Raw genomic sequence first — 15,621 nt, forward strand, 5'->3', positions numbered from 1 at the left:
TGTGGTTTAACATTCACTATTGATTGGATAGATTTTTACACTGTTCTCAACTATTCAGGATCCTCTCTGACTTCATTTTCAACTTTTGAAAATTTATTCAGGAAAAAATTTCAGTTGTATGATAATTCTAAACTAATTATACATGGTGCATATCTAAGACATGGTAACTCTGAAATTAAAGTGTGTGTGTGTGTGTGTGTGTGTGTGTGTGTGTAAGTAATGGTGGGGGTTGGGGGTGTGTGTCTGTTTCCTTTGTCATTTGAAGGACCAAAGCTTAGTAGAAAATCCAAACTGGAAGAATTTTAAATGGTTAAAAATCGTTATTTTGCTATTACTTAAGCCTATATAGGCCCAAGTTGCCCTTAGCCAGTAATTGCTTCTTTTATTTGTCACCTCTTGTGGGAGTTATTTACTTTTCTGTATCATAGACCCCTGTCAATGAACTAGTTTTCCTTAAATGCCCAAGTTATATAACTAGGGATGTAGATACAAAAAATTAGATAGCTGATGCCCTTATAGTCTAAAAGAATGTAATAATTCTTTTATAGCAGTGTTTACATTTATAGCAGGATTACATTTTAAAAATAGAATATTTTTAATTATTCTATTACCTCTAGCATGTCATTTAACTTTTTCCTGGAAAGATGTTAATGCTTTTTTTTTTATTCTTGGCTTATCTAGCTGTGAAGACCAATAAGTCAGCATCTAGTCATATAGAATTTCCAGGTGAGTCAATGTTCTTGTTTCTATCGTGCCTAAAACTTATGAGGAGTAACTTTTTGTTTTGTGAAGCACTTTATAATTATGTTGCTAGTATGTTACATGTTAGAATGTAATTAAGATTTCTTTTAATTTTATATGAACTGAAGAGTACAATATTTTCCCCCTTAACTGATAGTTAACTCATAGGTTTTTATGTGTGAAATAGCTCACAGTCGGAAATCATCGTCAAATGAACCTGAATATCTATGCAAATGGATGGGACTGCCATATGCAGAATGTAGTTGGGAAGATGAAGCTCTGATTGGGAAGAAATTTCGAAGCTGTATTGACAGCTTCCACAATAGGAACAACTCAAAAACCATTCCCACAAGAGACTGCAAGGTAGGCAACTATTGCATTTTCTTTTTTTCTTAGAATATATGTATTCTTGGTAGAAATGAGCCAAATGAAGGTTGGTTAGGTCAGATGGGATGAACTTTGTTGGGGAAAATGTTGAACTGTTGTTGTAAGATAAGTAAAAAATGAACTCATTCTACAATGAGAAGAATTTAGGGGTGTGAAAATAATAGAGAGGATTAGGAGGAAAATAAAATTTAATTTACAGAATTATGTTTTATTCTCTAGAATGTTAATATAATAGGAATATAACAACTATGGAAAAAGACAATAAAAAATTAACTTCTTAAAAGTAAAAAAAATGATGGGAGTCAATGAATTTTAAGTGACAATGCTTTAAAATTATTTCTCTAGCTTTTAAGTTTTTTCCAGTTGCAGTGTTATCATATTTGCTGAAAAATTACCTATGGTGTCTGAACAGGTTTTGTTATTATTAAAAGAAATATTAGAAGATATAGTCTCTCCCCTCAGTTATATACTCTATTTGAGAGTGATACCCTATATAAATAAACAAAAAGTTAAGTAATAGAACTAAGTAGTATATGATAGTGTGCCAAATGAGGAGTAAGGGTAATAAGTACTATTAAGAGTTGGCAAGAGGGAAGAAGATTAATGTGCACTGGGATGATTGGAAATAAGTGGGTCTTAAGTGGAAGGATAAATTGGATTTGATAAAGTGAAGAATAAGAGGCAAGGCTTTCTAGCTAAGAGCAGTTTTAAAAAGGCAAATAAGACTGTGCATAACAATTCAGTTAGAACTGAGAGACCTTTAGGGAAAGAGGAGATAAAAATGGAAAATTCAATTATGTTAGTATTACCAGGGACTTGTATGCTAGGGTAAGAAAATAGAACTTTTATCTTGGGAGCACTGAGGAACCATGGAAGTTGTCTTAGCAATGAAATAGTATGAAAGTAGTGACAAATTTATCTGGTGATGATGAGGATGGATTAGAGAAGGGAAGTTCTCTGCAAAAAGGCTGAACAGTTAGGAAGTTATTTCTAAAATCTGGGTCGAAAAGTAGAAGTGGGAATGAGTGGAGCAGGCAAAGGTGAAATTGTGAGGATATTTTATTCTAGTTGCTTTAAGAGTGGGAAAAAGATAGGACTCCGTTCCTTACTCCTCAGGAAGTGGTAAAGTAATGTGATACATAAAAATCTTGCCCTTACAAGTGAAATCACCTTGTTACAGCTTACAGCGAGATTCTTTTTGGTATTTCAATGACTACATTATTTGAATAGATTAAAAGATGAATTCTTACTATATTATCTTAAGTGAACAGTCTTATGACAAGATTCTGTTGTCTTTTTTATAAATGCAATTATGCTGGGCTAGGTGATATGGGCCTTAAATGGCCTGTGGGCAGAACGTTCCCATCCCTAGTATAAAGGGACATACTTTTACATCATAAGATTTGGGGTGTTAAGTAATATGCACATAATATCTGAATTTTTGACTTTTACCTTATTTCTTGATGATTTGTTATTTTTTTAATTTTAAGGCTTTGGGTAAATACTTGATGATGATGAAAAAAAATCTTATTTCTGATGAAATTCATATTTCATTCCTCCATATAGCATTTGTAATTTTATAATTAACATATGAGCAAAATCTTAGGAGGTATTTTTTTCACATTCAGATCACTTTTATTCTAGAATATTCTGAAAATTATGCCTTTATAGGTCCTGAAGCAGAGACCAAGGTTTGTTGCTTTAAAAAAACAACCTGCATACATAGGTGGAGAGAACCTGGAGCTCCGAGATTATCAGTTAGAAGGCCTTAATTGGCTTGCTCACTCCTGGTGCAAGTAAGTAGCAGATAAACACAAGTATTCTCTTTATCCATTCTTTTCTATTCTTCATTGTTAGGCTTTCTTGAAGTACCAAATAATAGTTTATTTTTACAAAGGCAGAAAGTTATAATGGAAAGAAAACTTCTAGTTGAAGGGAGACTATTTAGTTCTGCCCCTTTTAATATGAAGAAGGAAGTAGCTGGTTAATTTTCTCTTTTTTCTCCTGTTTTAAGTTGCTTAAGGAAAAAGTTCTATGTTATTATGTATTTCTGAGCAGTATTTAATTCATTTATTTAGTCTTCAGTAGAAACTTATATTTTTGAAAGATGGAATATTCTTTTGATCTTCATTTCCTCTATGATGGGGGAACACTGTTGCTTGTGCTGTATACTATAGTATAATTTGCTACTTGTGGAGATGCTTTGACTTTCCCATTCAGAGCAGATTTTTCAGAGATTTATTAAGATCAGTTGTGCCTTCTGACTAATTTTCTTATTCTCTTTTAAAAATTTTTTAAAATTTAAGGTAATGGGGTTAAGTGACTTGCCCAAGGTCACACAACTAGGTCTAGATTTGAACTCCTGACTCCAGGGCCATTGCGCCACCTAGCTGCCCCTAATTTTCTTATTTCTTTCTTTATTTGAATACTTATTTATATTTATTTTATTTTTGTATAAATGATTTTTTAATACATTATTGAAATATTCTTGTTTAAGAGTAAACAAAATACCCCCTCCCCCAAAAAAATAGACCCTCATGAGCAATAAAGTAAAGAGGAAAAAAATTAAAATTAAAATTAAAAAATAATAATAATAGGGGCAGCTAAGTGGCACATTGGATGGAGCACCAACCCTAGAGTCAGGAGCACTTGAGCCCAAATCTGGTCCCAGACACCCAGCAATCACCCAGCTATGCAACCCCAGGCAAGCTACCCCAATTCCACTGCCCTGAACCCCCCTCCCCAAAACCCCCCAAATAAAATAAAAATGATAACAACAACAACAATAAACAACAAGGGGTGGCCAGGTGACGCAGTGTCCAGAGTTAGGAGCACCCAGGTCCAAATCTGGCCTCAGACACCCAACAATCACCCAGCTGTTCTTATTCTTAAGGGTTTTTCCCCTGAGGCTTTAGTTGCTCAGAGTCAAATAAGGACTTAGTAGAAGCAGTGAAGACTTTGCTTCAACTAAGCAGCCTCTGGAATTTGAGCAAGTTCCTCAAGTGCTTTGTGCCTGAGGGAATTTCACTAGATTATCTCTGAGGTCCCTACCAGCTTTTGCCATTCTGTAACTCATTCATCCTCCTTTCCCCTGTAGAAATTTATTGTAAAATACTAATTTAAAAAATGAACTTTTGCTCTAGGTATAAAAGCAGACAAAAGTTTTAAGTGCTAAAAAGGATTATGTCTGAAGCAGTGATGTTTTCCATTCTAGTGACTTTGTAGTCACCATTCACTAAAAGAATTATGATACTGCATAACTGGTAGACTCTGTCATGACACAGTCTAATCTTATACATAAGTAAGACATCTTGAAGAACTTTGTATGTTCTGTTCTGAACCATTGAGTATCTGCCCAGAATGATAATAACTTCACCTACTTTTAGTTCTAGGGAATAACTGCTAGTGAGAGCAGTTGCCTCATCTCATGCTTGCTTCACAATTTGCCAGAAGGGAAAGACAGATCATTACAGGTCCAAAACATATAATAACATTAAACTGAATAGCCATCTCACAAAATCACAGGGTCAGTTCATCTCTGCTCATGTTCTCACCTTTCACTAAAAGGCATACTGAAGAAGGAAATCATATAAGAGAAAAAAGAATTTCTTCCTTAAAATAAATTATTTTGGGAAAAGGAGAATGAACTTAAATCTGGGACTTTTAAAAATACCTAAACTAAGCACACATCTGTTCATTCTGGAGGCCTTCTTTTCTCATTATCTATGCCTTCTTTCCCTAGCTCACTATAAAATGAGATCACATTATGTCTGACCCAGAGCAGGTCCACAGACATGCTGATTCTCTTCCCTTCTTTCCCCACAGTATGGACCTCAAGTGTTCAGTTATTTTTAGTTATTTTGTTTCCTGTTTCAAACTCTAAAAGTGAATAGGTTAACTTGAATACTTTCTGTTTTTAATTTGTTTGCTTATGAACTTTGAACCTTTTTCTTACCTTCTTCTGGGTCATTGCCTGAATATTCTGGGACTTTGTCACAATTCCACTTATTTCAGAAAGAACATATAATAGACCATTTTAGTTTAAGGATTAGATATCAGATGTATGCATAGATGTGGATACAATCAGTAAAGTCTTTGTCTCTTAGCGATTCAGTTCTGATCATGAATATGTTCAATTGTCATTTCTCATTTTAGGAAAAGTCCAGATATTGGAATAAAGATCAGGCTTGTAGTAGAGAAATCCCAAAGATATTTGACTGAAGCAAGCATTATTTTGACATATATAAATGTATTCATGTCTATGGGATATGTAGGTGTGATTGTATGCATGTATCTGTCCCTTTTTTGATGAATGAGGTTATAAGTATCACCTCTGCTTATTCATCTTGTAGTAAGTTGAATACCTACTGTAATGATGACACTAAGGCATTGTAAATGAATTTTTTCAAAAAGTATTAGAAAAATACTTATATGATCCCCTCAATTATTAGTGCTTTCCCTTTTGAGATTACTTTCCATCTTTCCTGTGTATATCTTGCATGTATCTGGCTATTTTTGTTTGTTTCTCTTGTGAGAATGTGAGCTTTTTAAGGATATGAATTATATCTTTCTTTGCATCACCAGTATTTAGCACATGCCTGCTTACTTAGAGTAATTATATTATTATATTGAGTAAATTGAAGTGCACAACTGGACACTCTATTCATGCAATGACTCATTAAGATGATTCATTGGCAGAGTTGGGCTTTTTTACATATTTTGGTTTTCATTAAATTGAATGGATGAATTATGATTTTTTTTTTCCAGGAGTAACAGTGTGATTCTTGCTGATGAAATGGGCCTAGGAAAAACCATCCAGACCATATCATTCCTCTCCTATTTGTTCCATCAACACCAACTGTATGGCCCCTTTCTTGTAGTGGTGCCTTTATCTACTCTCACTTCATGGCAGAGGGAATTTGAAATTTGGGCACCAGAGATTAATGTAGTGGTTTACATAGGAGATCTGATGAGCAGAAATACGGTATGTAAACAAAAAGAGAACTAGAACATATGTGCCATCATTCATGTTTTATAGCAATTCCATTAAAGCTATCAATACTATAGGAAGTTCTGTTTTATTAGCCTTATTGCTTTTATGTATCACAAATAAAAAGATAAACTTTAAAGACATTTATTCAATTTAAGGAAAAACAGTTGTATGATATTGACTAAAAACATTTACCAGTCATTACTCCATCAGATGTAAAGTGTTCCTTTCATCATGAATATTACTCTTTTAAATGACAGCTCCTGCATGAGATATTTTCATCTCTCTGTCTTATAAGTATAGATACAAAATAAATCTCATATGGGACCACTTCATTCCAAGAATTTTGTCCTAAATTTCTTTGAAAATTATAAAAATTATAAAATAGAGTTGAAAATCTAATAGTTAATTCATATTATCTTTTTAGGCAGAGATATAAGAAAATAGTTATAAACACAAGATCTTACCAGATCTCTTTAAAACTAGAGTTCTGTGCCCAGGGCCAAAAAGGTGTGAAAGGTTCGCTAAATGAAGGTGAGCTACATATGATAATGAAAGGAATCTTTTCATAGATAATAAATTTGGTTACATGTTATTCTCTCCCCCTTTTCCAATAGATATGTCTGAGAGCATAGATGGAATGCTTTTTAATTTTATATTTATATTTTAGCCTAACATAGTTCCTCACCCAGCAGGCATGTAATAAATGATTTTTGGATTAGATAATAAATTTTGCTAAGTCAGAAATAATTATAGGCACCAAGAAAATCAGCAGATAGTGGAATGAGGGATAGAGTTTAGAGAAAGGAATTTTGTCACCAACTACTCTACTGACTGACTTTGTGATCTTAGACAAGCTAGTTTATCTTGCTTGGGATTCCTTTTAATTTTCTTCAAAAAGAAAAAGTTGGATAAGAAGATACCTTCTTGTTCTAATACTCTGAGAATTTATAATAGTGATTGTGCCTGAAGTTTGATTTGCTTCCTTTTCCCCAAATTACTACTAGTGTAGGGGACATTTAAAATTGAGAGCTAAATTTGAATATTAAGCACTTGAGATACTCAAATGCTGCCACTAGGTAGCATCAAGTAAAACTAAAGGTTTTAACCTGAACTTTAGTCTTGAAGAAAACTGAGGATTTTAAGATTTAAGAGATGTAGGTGATGAAAGAATATATTCCAGGCAAGGGGGACAGCCAGTACCAAGACCTAGAAATGTTGTAGTATATAAGGACATTGGTTTGACTCAACTTTGAGGAGGCTATAAATATTTGATATATTAATTTAAATTATTCTTATCTTTTCCTTAAAACAAATCACCTAAGGATCTATAGCAGGTATTACCACCTTTTGTGCGTTAGTTTTTGAATTGATATCACAGTATCTAAATGAAAGAATCCACAGAAAATGAAATATAGTTTTTAAAACTAAACAAATACAAAACCCATTCCCCAGCATAAACTTCTTGAATGGTTCAGATCAGTGTTGGCTTGTCATATAATTCAATTCTATCATTCCCATTACAGCTATACTCATGTGCTTTTCATAGCAAACACATTAAAGTTCCTTTTAGTAAAGTTGTCCTTGGCTGCCTTGTGTTATGGGCATGACTAGTTTTCTAAGGTGGTGATACACTGAATATCTTTTTTCTAAGGATTAGCTTAGTTAGGTTTGGAGAATCATCATCAGGTTGAGTTCAGAGTGATTGGTTTCTTGCCTTAAGCAAAACTTTGAAATCATGATTCTTAACTTGGGGTTTATGAACATTTTTTTAAAGATTGTTGATAATTGTATTTCAAAATAAATTGTTTTCTTTGTAAACCTGTGTATTTTATCTTATACATTTAAACACATCCTGAGATGGGATCTATAGGCTTCATCAACTGCTCAGACAGAAGAAGCAGTCTGTCATAAAAAAATGCTTTAAAAAAATCATTTCTGATCATAGAGAGGTTGCTATATATATTGAGAGGGACTATACCAGTGAAGTCACATATCTTTGGGATAAGTACACAGTACAACCCCATAATATCTACCTATCCTCTTGTAGTTAAAGGTAAAAAGAGTGAAATCTAAGCAAATCTAAGCAAAATTATTATATTATCAAAATGTTATATGCATGAATTTTAGCTTTCCTTTCTCCCCTATGCCAATTATTCCTCTCTTCCATCAAAATAAAGAGGGCCCTATCTGATACTAGCCAATTTTATTTGCTTTATCCTTTGAAATGAATTAATTTTGGAGATTCAGCATGGCAGTGTGGATAGAAAGCCAGCCTCAGAGTCAGGAAGATACAGCTTCAGGTCCTGCCTCTGACACACAGTGGTTTTGTAAACCATGCCAAGACACTTAGTCACTTTGTGCATCAGAGTACTCTCTAAAATTGAGTTGAAAAGAAGGTACAGATCTCTGTTTGTAGAGAGAGTTTCCTCACTTGTAATTCCTTACACTAATGAAATCTCTGGTCTGAAGAAATAAAAATATTTTTCTTGATGTATTTTCTCTCATCACTGCCATGACTTTGGGCCAACAGCCTCCTCTTTCTGGATCTCAACTTTAATAACAAAGACAATTTTTAAAAAAAAACTAACATTTATATAAAACTTTAAGATTATATAAAGTACTTTTCAAATATTACTTCATTTGATTTTCACAACAATTCTTGGAAGAAAGGATGTAATTATTCCCATTTTTTTTAAATGAGGAAATGAGGTAGACAGAGGTTTAGTGCTTGCCCTGGGTCAGTCACATAGCTGGAAATTGTCTGAAGTAGGATTTGGACTTGACTATTTCTGATTGCATGACCAGCATTCTATCTACTATCTAAAATTAAAGGATGGGATTTTTATGATTTTGAAGTTTCCTTCCAACTCCAAATCCTATAGTCTTAGAGATTATTTTTTCCTCTGGAAACCATTTCTTATATTTTTAATCCCCAGCACTAAGCAAAGTGCCTACTTCATCTTAAGTTCAGAAATAAATGCGAAAGACAATATGTATATATTTAGACATAAGAAAAATAATTGTAAATTTATTTTGTTGGAGAAAACATTATTATTGTAGAGCTTCAAGAAAGGCCTAAGCAAATGTCTACTCTTGAGCTGAGTATTGCAAGAAACTAGGATATCTTAAGAGGGGGAAAATGTAGTGCATTCCAGTTGTGGGGGATAGTTAGTGCAAAGGCCTAGAGATGGTGCAGAGATATGGTCAGTGTGACTAACTTAAGTGAGAGAGACATAATGTGCTCTGAAGTTACATTTGGGCCAGAATGTGAAATTCTTTAAATGCCAAGCAGGAAATTGTTTGATTCTAGGTGTAATAGGGAGCGCCTAGAGTCAGAGAAGAGACCTACAGCTGAGGAAAATCACTCTGACAGCTGAGGAAAATCACTCTGAAAGCTATATAGAAGATGGATTAAAGTAGGGAAAGACTTGAAGCAGGGAGACCAATAAGAAGACTATTTTAATAGGCTAGGCAAGAGGTAACATAGACCTGAGCTAAGGTCCTAGCTATATGGATAGAAAGAAGTGACAAATGCAAGAGATGCTATGGAGGCATAAAGGAGATGATAAGGTAACTGATGATTATGGGGTTAGTGAGAGTGAGGAATTAATGGTTGTGAGCCTGGATGATTGGAAGGACAGTAATTGGGAAATTTGGGAAAAAAGCTGGGGGTTGGAAGGTGAAGATACTGAGTTCTCATTTGGTTATGTTGAGTTTGAGATGCTTGGGGAATTGATGGGCAATTGATGATGTAGTACTAGAGTTTAGGAAAGAGACTGGGCTGACTATATAAATCTAGAAACCATCTTCATGCAGTTAATAATCTAAACCCTAAGACCTGATGAGATCGCAAAGTGAGACTATGGAGATAGTAGAAGGGGCCTAGGATGAAGCCTTAGGGACACTCACAGATAAGAGCATGGTATGGCTGATAATCTAGCAAAAGAGTCTGAGAAGAAGTGGTTAGTCAGGTAGGAGAATCATAAGATTGTAGGTTTAGAATTAGAAGGGATCTTAGAGGTCAGCTCATCTAGCTCCTTTATTGAGAGAACAATATCAAAAAATGCCAGAGGATTATGTGTTCAATAGTGTCAAATGTTGTAGAGGTCAAGAAGAATGAAATTTGAGAAAAGTTCATGGATTTAGAAAATTGGTAACTTGAAAAGAGGAAAAAATCAATTAAGTGATGAATGAATTAAAAAAGGGCAGCTTCTGAGGCCATTAGGATTGTTCCCTTTCATGGTGGTGACAGGAATAGATTGGAAGCCAGCTGACTGTTTAAGAGATGCTGCTCTTTGCAGAGTCTCTTGGGCATAGGGTTCTGGGTATCTACTTCATGGGAGCATGGTGTTAGAGAGTTGTTTGTGTGTTCTCTCTCTCTCTCTCTCTCTCTCTCTCTCTCTCTCTCTCTTCTCCATGGCACTCCCCCTCCCAACTTGGGGTACTTCATTGCATTATGAGATAGGAAACAAGAGGTAGAGAAATAAATGAGAGAAGTAAAGCTACAGTTATAGACAGCTAGACAGATTTTATTAGAAATTTGACTGAGAAATGGAGGCCAAGATCAAGGACCATAACCAGAATCAGTGTCTGTTATTTGGCTGATAGACAATTGAGTAGTACTTGGATTTCAATTTCTGATTTCTTTTATAGATAAGGGAGTATGAATGGATCCATTCTCAAACCAAGAGGCTAAAGTTTAATGCACTCATAACAACATATGAGATCCTCCTAAAAGATAAGGTATGTAAGGCATGGTTCGAACTTGATGAACATTATTTATGATTTGTCCAAGTTGTAGGGGCCTGTGTGTTTCCTTTTTCTCATAATAATCAATATTCTCATATTTGCTTATGACTTTTATGGGGGTGGAGTATTTTAGGAACATGGTTAGATGAAGAAATCAAATGCTAGCAGGGACTCTTAGGAGTAACTTGGTCCAACTCCCTCACATTTCAGAAGAGGATATCTGGGCCCAAAGAAGTCAAGGGTCTTTGCTGGGGTAACACTAGCCAGTGATAGTTTCAGGAATCAAATCCAACTCTCCTGTTCCTAAGCTAATGGTTGGTAATGATTGTTGTTTTAATTATCACATTATTTTCTAAAAGAGGAATTTTTTTTTTTTGCTCTCTACAAGAAAATAACTTTGACACAAAACAAAATGAAGACTATAAAACTTGCTTTGAAGATGGTATTTATAAGAATCAAACTACTCCTTTCAAAGAAAGAAATTTTTAGTTCTAGGCAGATTAGTGCTGAAGGAAGAGTTTTTAGGTTGATACTATCTGTAGTCTATGAGTGTTCCTCAAATCCCAGTATTGTGATAGAGCCTAGTCAAGAGAAGAATGGTGTATAATAAAAAAAAAAGAGTATAAAACATTTTTCCCCAGAACCTCTTTTTTATTTGATCTTACATTGGGGATACACTACAGTATATTATGATTCTAGTTCATTTTTGACTAGAGCATGCCCCCAGTCTAAGCATCTAATACTACAAGTGATTTTATATATAAATATATATATATCTAAGACAATGTGGAATATTTTCCATATTTATATTTGTAATGATGTTTGCATGGAGATGATTAACTCTTGAAATCACTTGCCCATCTGACTTGGTGGCTCGTTTTGTTTTGTTTTTACTTTAGACTGTGCTGGGCAGTATTAACTGGGCCTTTCTGGGAGTGGATGAAGCCCATCGGTTGAAGAATGATGACTCTTTATTGTATAAAACTCTGATTGATTTCAAGTCCAACCATAGGCTCCTGATTACTGGGACCCCTCTTCAGAATTCCCTCAAAGAGCTCTGGTCCTTGCTGCACTTTATTATGCCAGAGAAGTAAGCTCTTTCCTGTGTATTTCAAAAGATACTAGAATGTTTAAAATGCCAAATGATACTAAATCTTTTGTCACCAAACCAGGAAATAAATGGCATGATCGGGGGAAAGTGGAGGTTGTACATGATTTTTGGTAAAGCAAATTTAAAAACAGTAGTACCAAATCATTTGGTATTAAAAAAGGGTTAGGGGTCAGAATTTTTGGAAGCCATATATCTTGTCTGTCAGAAATTTTAAAGCGATCAATTTATGAAGGCAAATAGATGTGAAATGTGGCAAATAATAGTGAGGTCAGTCTCTGAAGTACTATAATAGATAGTCTGAAGATTGAAAAAATTATTCAAAATAAATGAAATTTTGAAAGATACTTTTATATTGAATTCAGACACAACTCATAAAGGCAAAGCAATAATTACCAAGGTGCCTCTGTTAAAAGTATCTGCACAAGGGTCTGCAACTGCATTCTAAAACAATTCAAAGTTTTGCTCTGATACTATTAAGTATCTGCCATGTTCCACCCAAAGATGACTGGTTTTCCAGTGTATGCTGTGTGTCATCCAGACCAAAGTATTACCACTTACTGATGTAAGTCTTAAGAACATGTTTTTTGAATTTTTTACTTCCCTAACCTCCCTGATTTTCCTGTAATGTTGATAATTTGAATTAAATTAATTCTAATTTTCTCTTTTGAATTCTTGAATGTATGAAATGACAACTGTGACAGCAGCATTTTTTTATTTGAAAAGTTAATTTGTCTATGTGAGAATTAAAAGTTATGTGGCTTGATTAATATAATGCAAATTATACTTGTAGTAAATCTTTTCATCCTAACTTTTCATGTGCTAATATGTGTGTCACACACATATAAGGTTCATACATATATACATACATAACCCTGCCTCTTATATAAAGGTGTATATGTGTGTATATGTATATTCATTCATGTACATAAACATTAACAAACGAAGTAAAAATGAATATTTAATGTAGAATGCAGTCTTATTTTTCATGAAGTTGTTGAAGTTGAAACACTTTAAACTTAAGTTTTTGTGAGCCATGTTGGAAATAGGGTATTTGTTAAATTAGACCAGATATTAGTTTTAGTAAAATAGTAGCATTTTGAGGGGAATTCAAAGATTCAAGACTTGTATAAGTATAGTAAATTTGTTATCTGGAAGCAATTGTTTTATAGTCTCCTTAATGAGTATTATGTCTGTGTGTGTGTGTGTGTGTGTGTGTGTGTGTGTGTGTATTCCCAAGTTAATACTTAAAGAACTCTATGGCTAGATGAAACAGGATCTGTAGTGAGACAGAGAACTTTAGTATAGTTGTAACTTAGAATTATGTTCTTTTTTTTTTTTAGTCATTAAGCTAGCATTCATTTAGTAAGAATTTATTGTCTTCAGGGAAGTTTGATCATAATTACATAGGTATAAGACATGATAGTCACTTTCGAAAAATCTTGTAATCTGTTTTTTAAATATTTAAAAAGTAATAAAGAATGCCTGGAAGCAAATTTTAATTGACCTCATTCTGTATTTCCCATAAAACAAGGTTTGGTTGGTAGTTTTCTTTCTTTTGTTTGTAGATCAGTTTTTTCGGTCTTTTTGTTAACTTGTCTCTTTACACATTTCATATTTAGGTGTCTCTGCTTTGATTCTGAATCAGAACAGTTTTCAAGGGACTGACAGAAATAGAAATGGCATTAAAGAGAACCACGATGGGGAAAGCAGTTCGATTGGATTGAGTATAGATAGAGGAAAAGTGTGCTGGAAGATATAATTGTGAGGTTATTTAGGGACCTATATAAAAGGTATCTAAAGAAGGGAAGATATAAAAGTATGGAGAAAGTCTCAGTCAATGGATTGCCAAACAAAAAGAGTGACTGAGAACATCAGTTCCCAACTTATGACTGTTTTCCTATCTAGTAGTAATAGCTAGCATTTACATACATAGCGCTTTAAAGTTTCCAGAATGCTTTATGAATATTACCTTATTTGATCCTCACAACAGCTCTTATCCCTATTTTACTGTAGAGGAAATTGAAACAAAAGTTAAGTGACATGTCTAGGGTTACATAGCTAACTAATGTTTGAGGCTGGATTTGAACTCAGGTTTTCCTGAATCCAGGTCTAGCCTTCTTTATTTCTACTTAGTTGCTTCTGATCTATATAAAATCTTTAAATTCTACCTTTATCATTATTTTCTTTATCTTCTTGTGTACTTAATTTTTTTTTTTTTTGGCAAGGTAGTGGGGTTAAATGACTTGCCCAAGTTCAAACAGCTGAATAATTATTAAGTGTCTGAACTCGGATTTGAACTCAGGTCCTCCTGACTCCAGGGCTGGTGCTCAATCCACTGTGCCCATGTACTTAATTTTTTAAAAATGTTCTTGTCTCTTTTTCAACTCCTTAAATCATTTTTTTCTTTCAAAAGAATAATCTCGAGAGAGAGAGAGAGAGAGAGAGAGAGAGAGCCATTTCTTTGATTAATTGTTCTTACCTTTGTAGTTATATTTAATTTTCTTTCTTGTTATGTTATTTGGAGTGTGTGTTAGCTGAATATCCTGCTCATGTCTTACTTTTGGGGGGGAGATAGGGGTACCTCTAATATTTCTTTTTTTTTTTTAAATTGGACATCCTTTTTTCATTGATTATTTGTCTCATGTTTTTTGGTTTGTTATTTTGGGTTTTATCTTGAACTTTTGCTTTGAAGAATATATTATTTTATTTGCATAAGAAGTTGCTAGTGAGTACAGAATAGTGCTGTTGTTTGACTTTACTTTGTCTTACATTTGAAGGTCTTTTTTGTGATTGTAGATGTTGTTTGACTTTGGAATCATTAAATTTAACCATCATGTGTATTAAAACTGGAAGTATTGGTTTTTTGCTGTTTTTTTTCAGGAGGCAATTTTGTAAATTGATTGGTGCTTTGTATTCTTTATTGAAAAGTTCTAGACAGTTTTCATGTATTATTATTTACTTTGTTATGGAGTTCATGTTTTTAAATTTCTAAATTCTAGGATATTTATGATTTTTAGATTGTCTTTGAGTAGCCTGCCTTTTAAATCATTTTCTTTTTTTTGCTTGTAGAGACTATATTCTTTTTGTGTTATGTTTTGATTCTTTTTTTAGATAGCGCTTCACTTTGGTATATTTATATTTTGTGAATCCATTGCTCCTTTCTTTGGAGAGATTTACCAACATGGATTTAAATTTTTTCCTATCTTAATTATTTCTGCTGTTCAGGTCATATATTCTGACATTTATTCTCTTCTGACTTGACTTCTTGTATTTTTTATTTTTCCTTTGAACCATTTTAGAACATCATCTTTTTGGGGGATTCCAGAGGATTCTGTATCTTACCAAAAGTTTCAGCAGGGCAGCTAGGTGCATGCACAGTGGATAGAGTACTGGCCCTGATTTCAAATCTGACCTTAGACACTTAATAATTGCCTAGCTGTGTGACCTTGGGTAAGTCCCTCAACCCCATTGTCTAGCAAAGCCAAAAAAATTAATATTTTATATTTTATAGAAGTTGTATTTTTAAAAATGTTTTAATCTCATTTATCTGCTTATACTCTAGATTATAAATGGAATGTTCTTTTGACATTTTTTCTTTGGATTTTTGCAAGGCAATGGGGTTAAAGTTGCTTGCCCAGGG

The 15,621-nt window shown here is 33.7% G+C and overlaps 1 protein-coding gene across 6 annotated transcripts in view; it reads left to right on the plus strand.

Moving 5' to 3' along the window:
• CHD2 (chromodomain helicase DNA binding protein 2) overlaps positions 1-15,621 on the plus strand; it is a 149,492-nt gene that overhangs the window by 64,696 nt on the left and 69,175 nt on the right. For all 6 annotated transcript variants that reach the window (XM_074234157.1, XM_074234156.1, XM_074234158.1 and 3 more), the window contains 6 exons: positions 682-726; positions 929-1,104; positions 2,800-2,924; positions 5,896-6,112; positions 10,775-10,864; positions 11,770-11,960. In XM_074234157.1, coding sequence (XP_074090258.1) covers positions 682-726; positions 929-1,104; positions 2,800-2,924; positions 5,896-6,112; positions 10,775-10,864; positions 11,770-11,960 — 844 coding nt within the window. The remainder of the gene's footprint in view (positions 1-681; positions 727-928; positions 1,105-2,799; positions 2,925-5,895; positions 6,113-10,774; positions 10,865-11,769; positions 11,961-15,621) is intronic.

The sequence above is a fragment of the Macrotis lagotis genome, chromosome 4 (genome assembly GCF_037893015.1).
Source record: "Macrotis lagotis isolate mMagLag1 chromosome 4, bilby.v1.9.chrom.fasta, whole genome shotgun sequence".
Classification (NCBI taxonomy): Eukaryota; Metazoa; Chordata; class Mammalia; order Peramelemorphia; family Peramelidae; genus Macrotis; species Macrotis lagotis.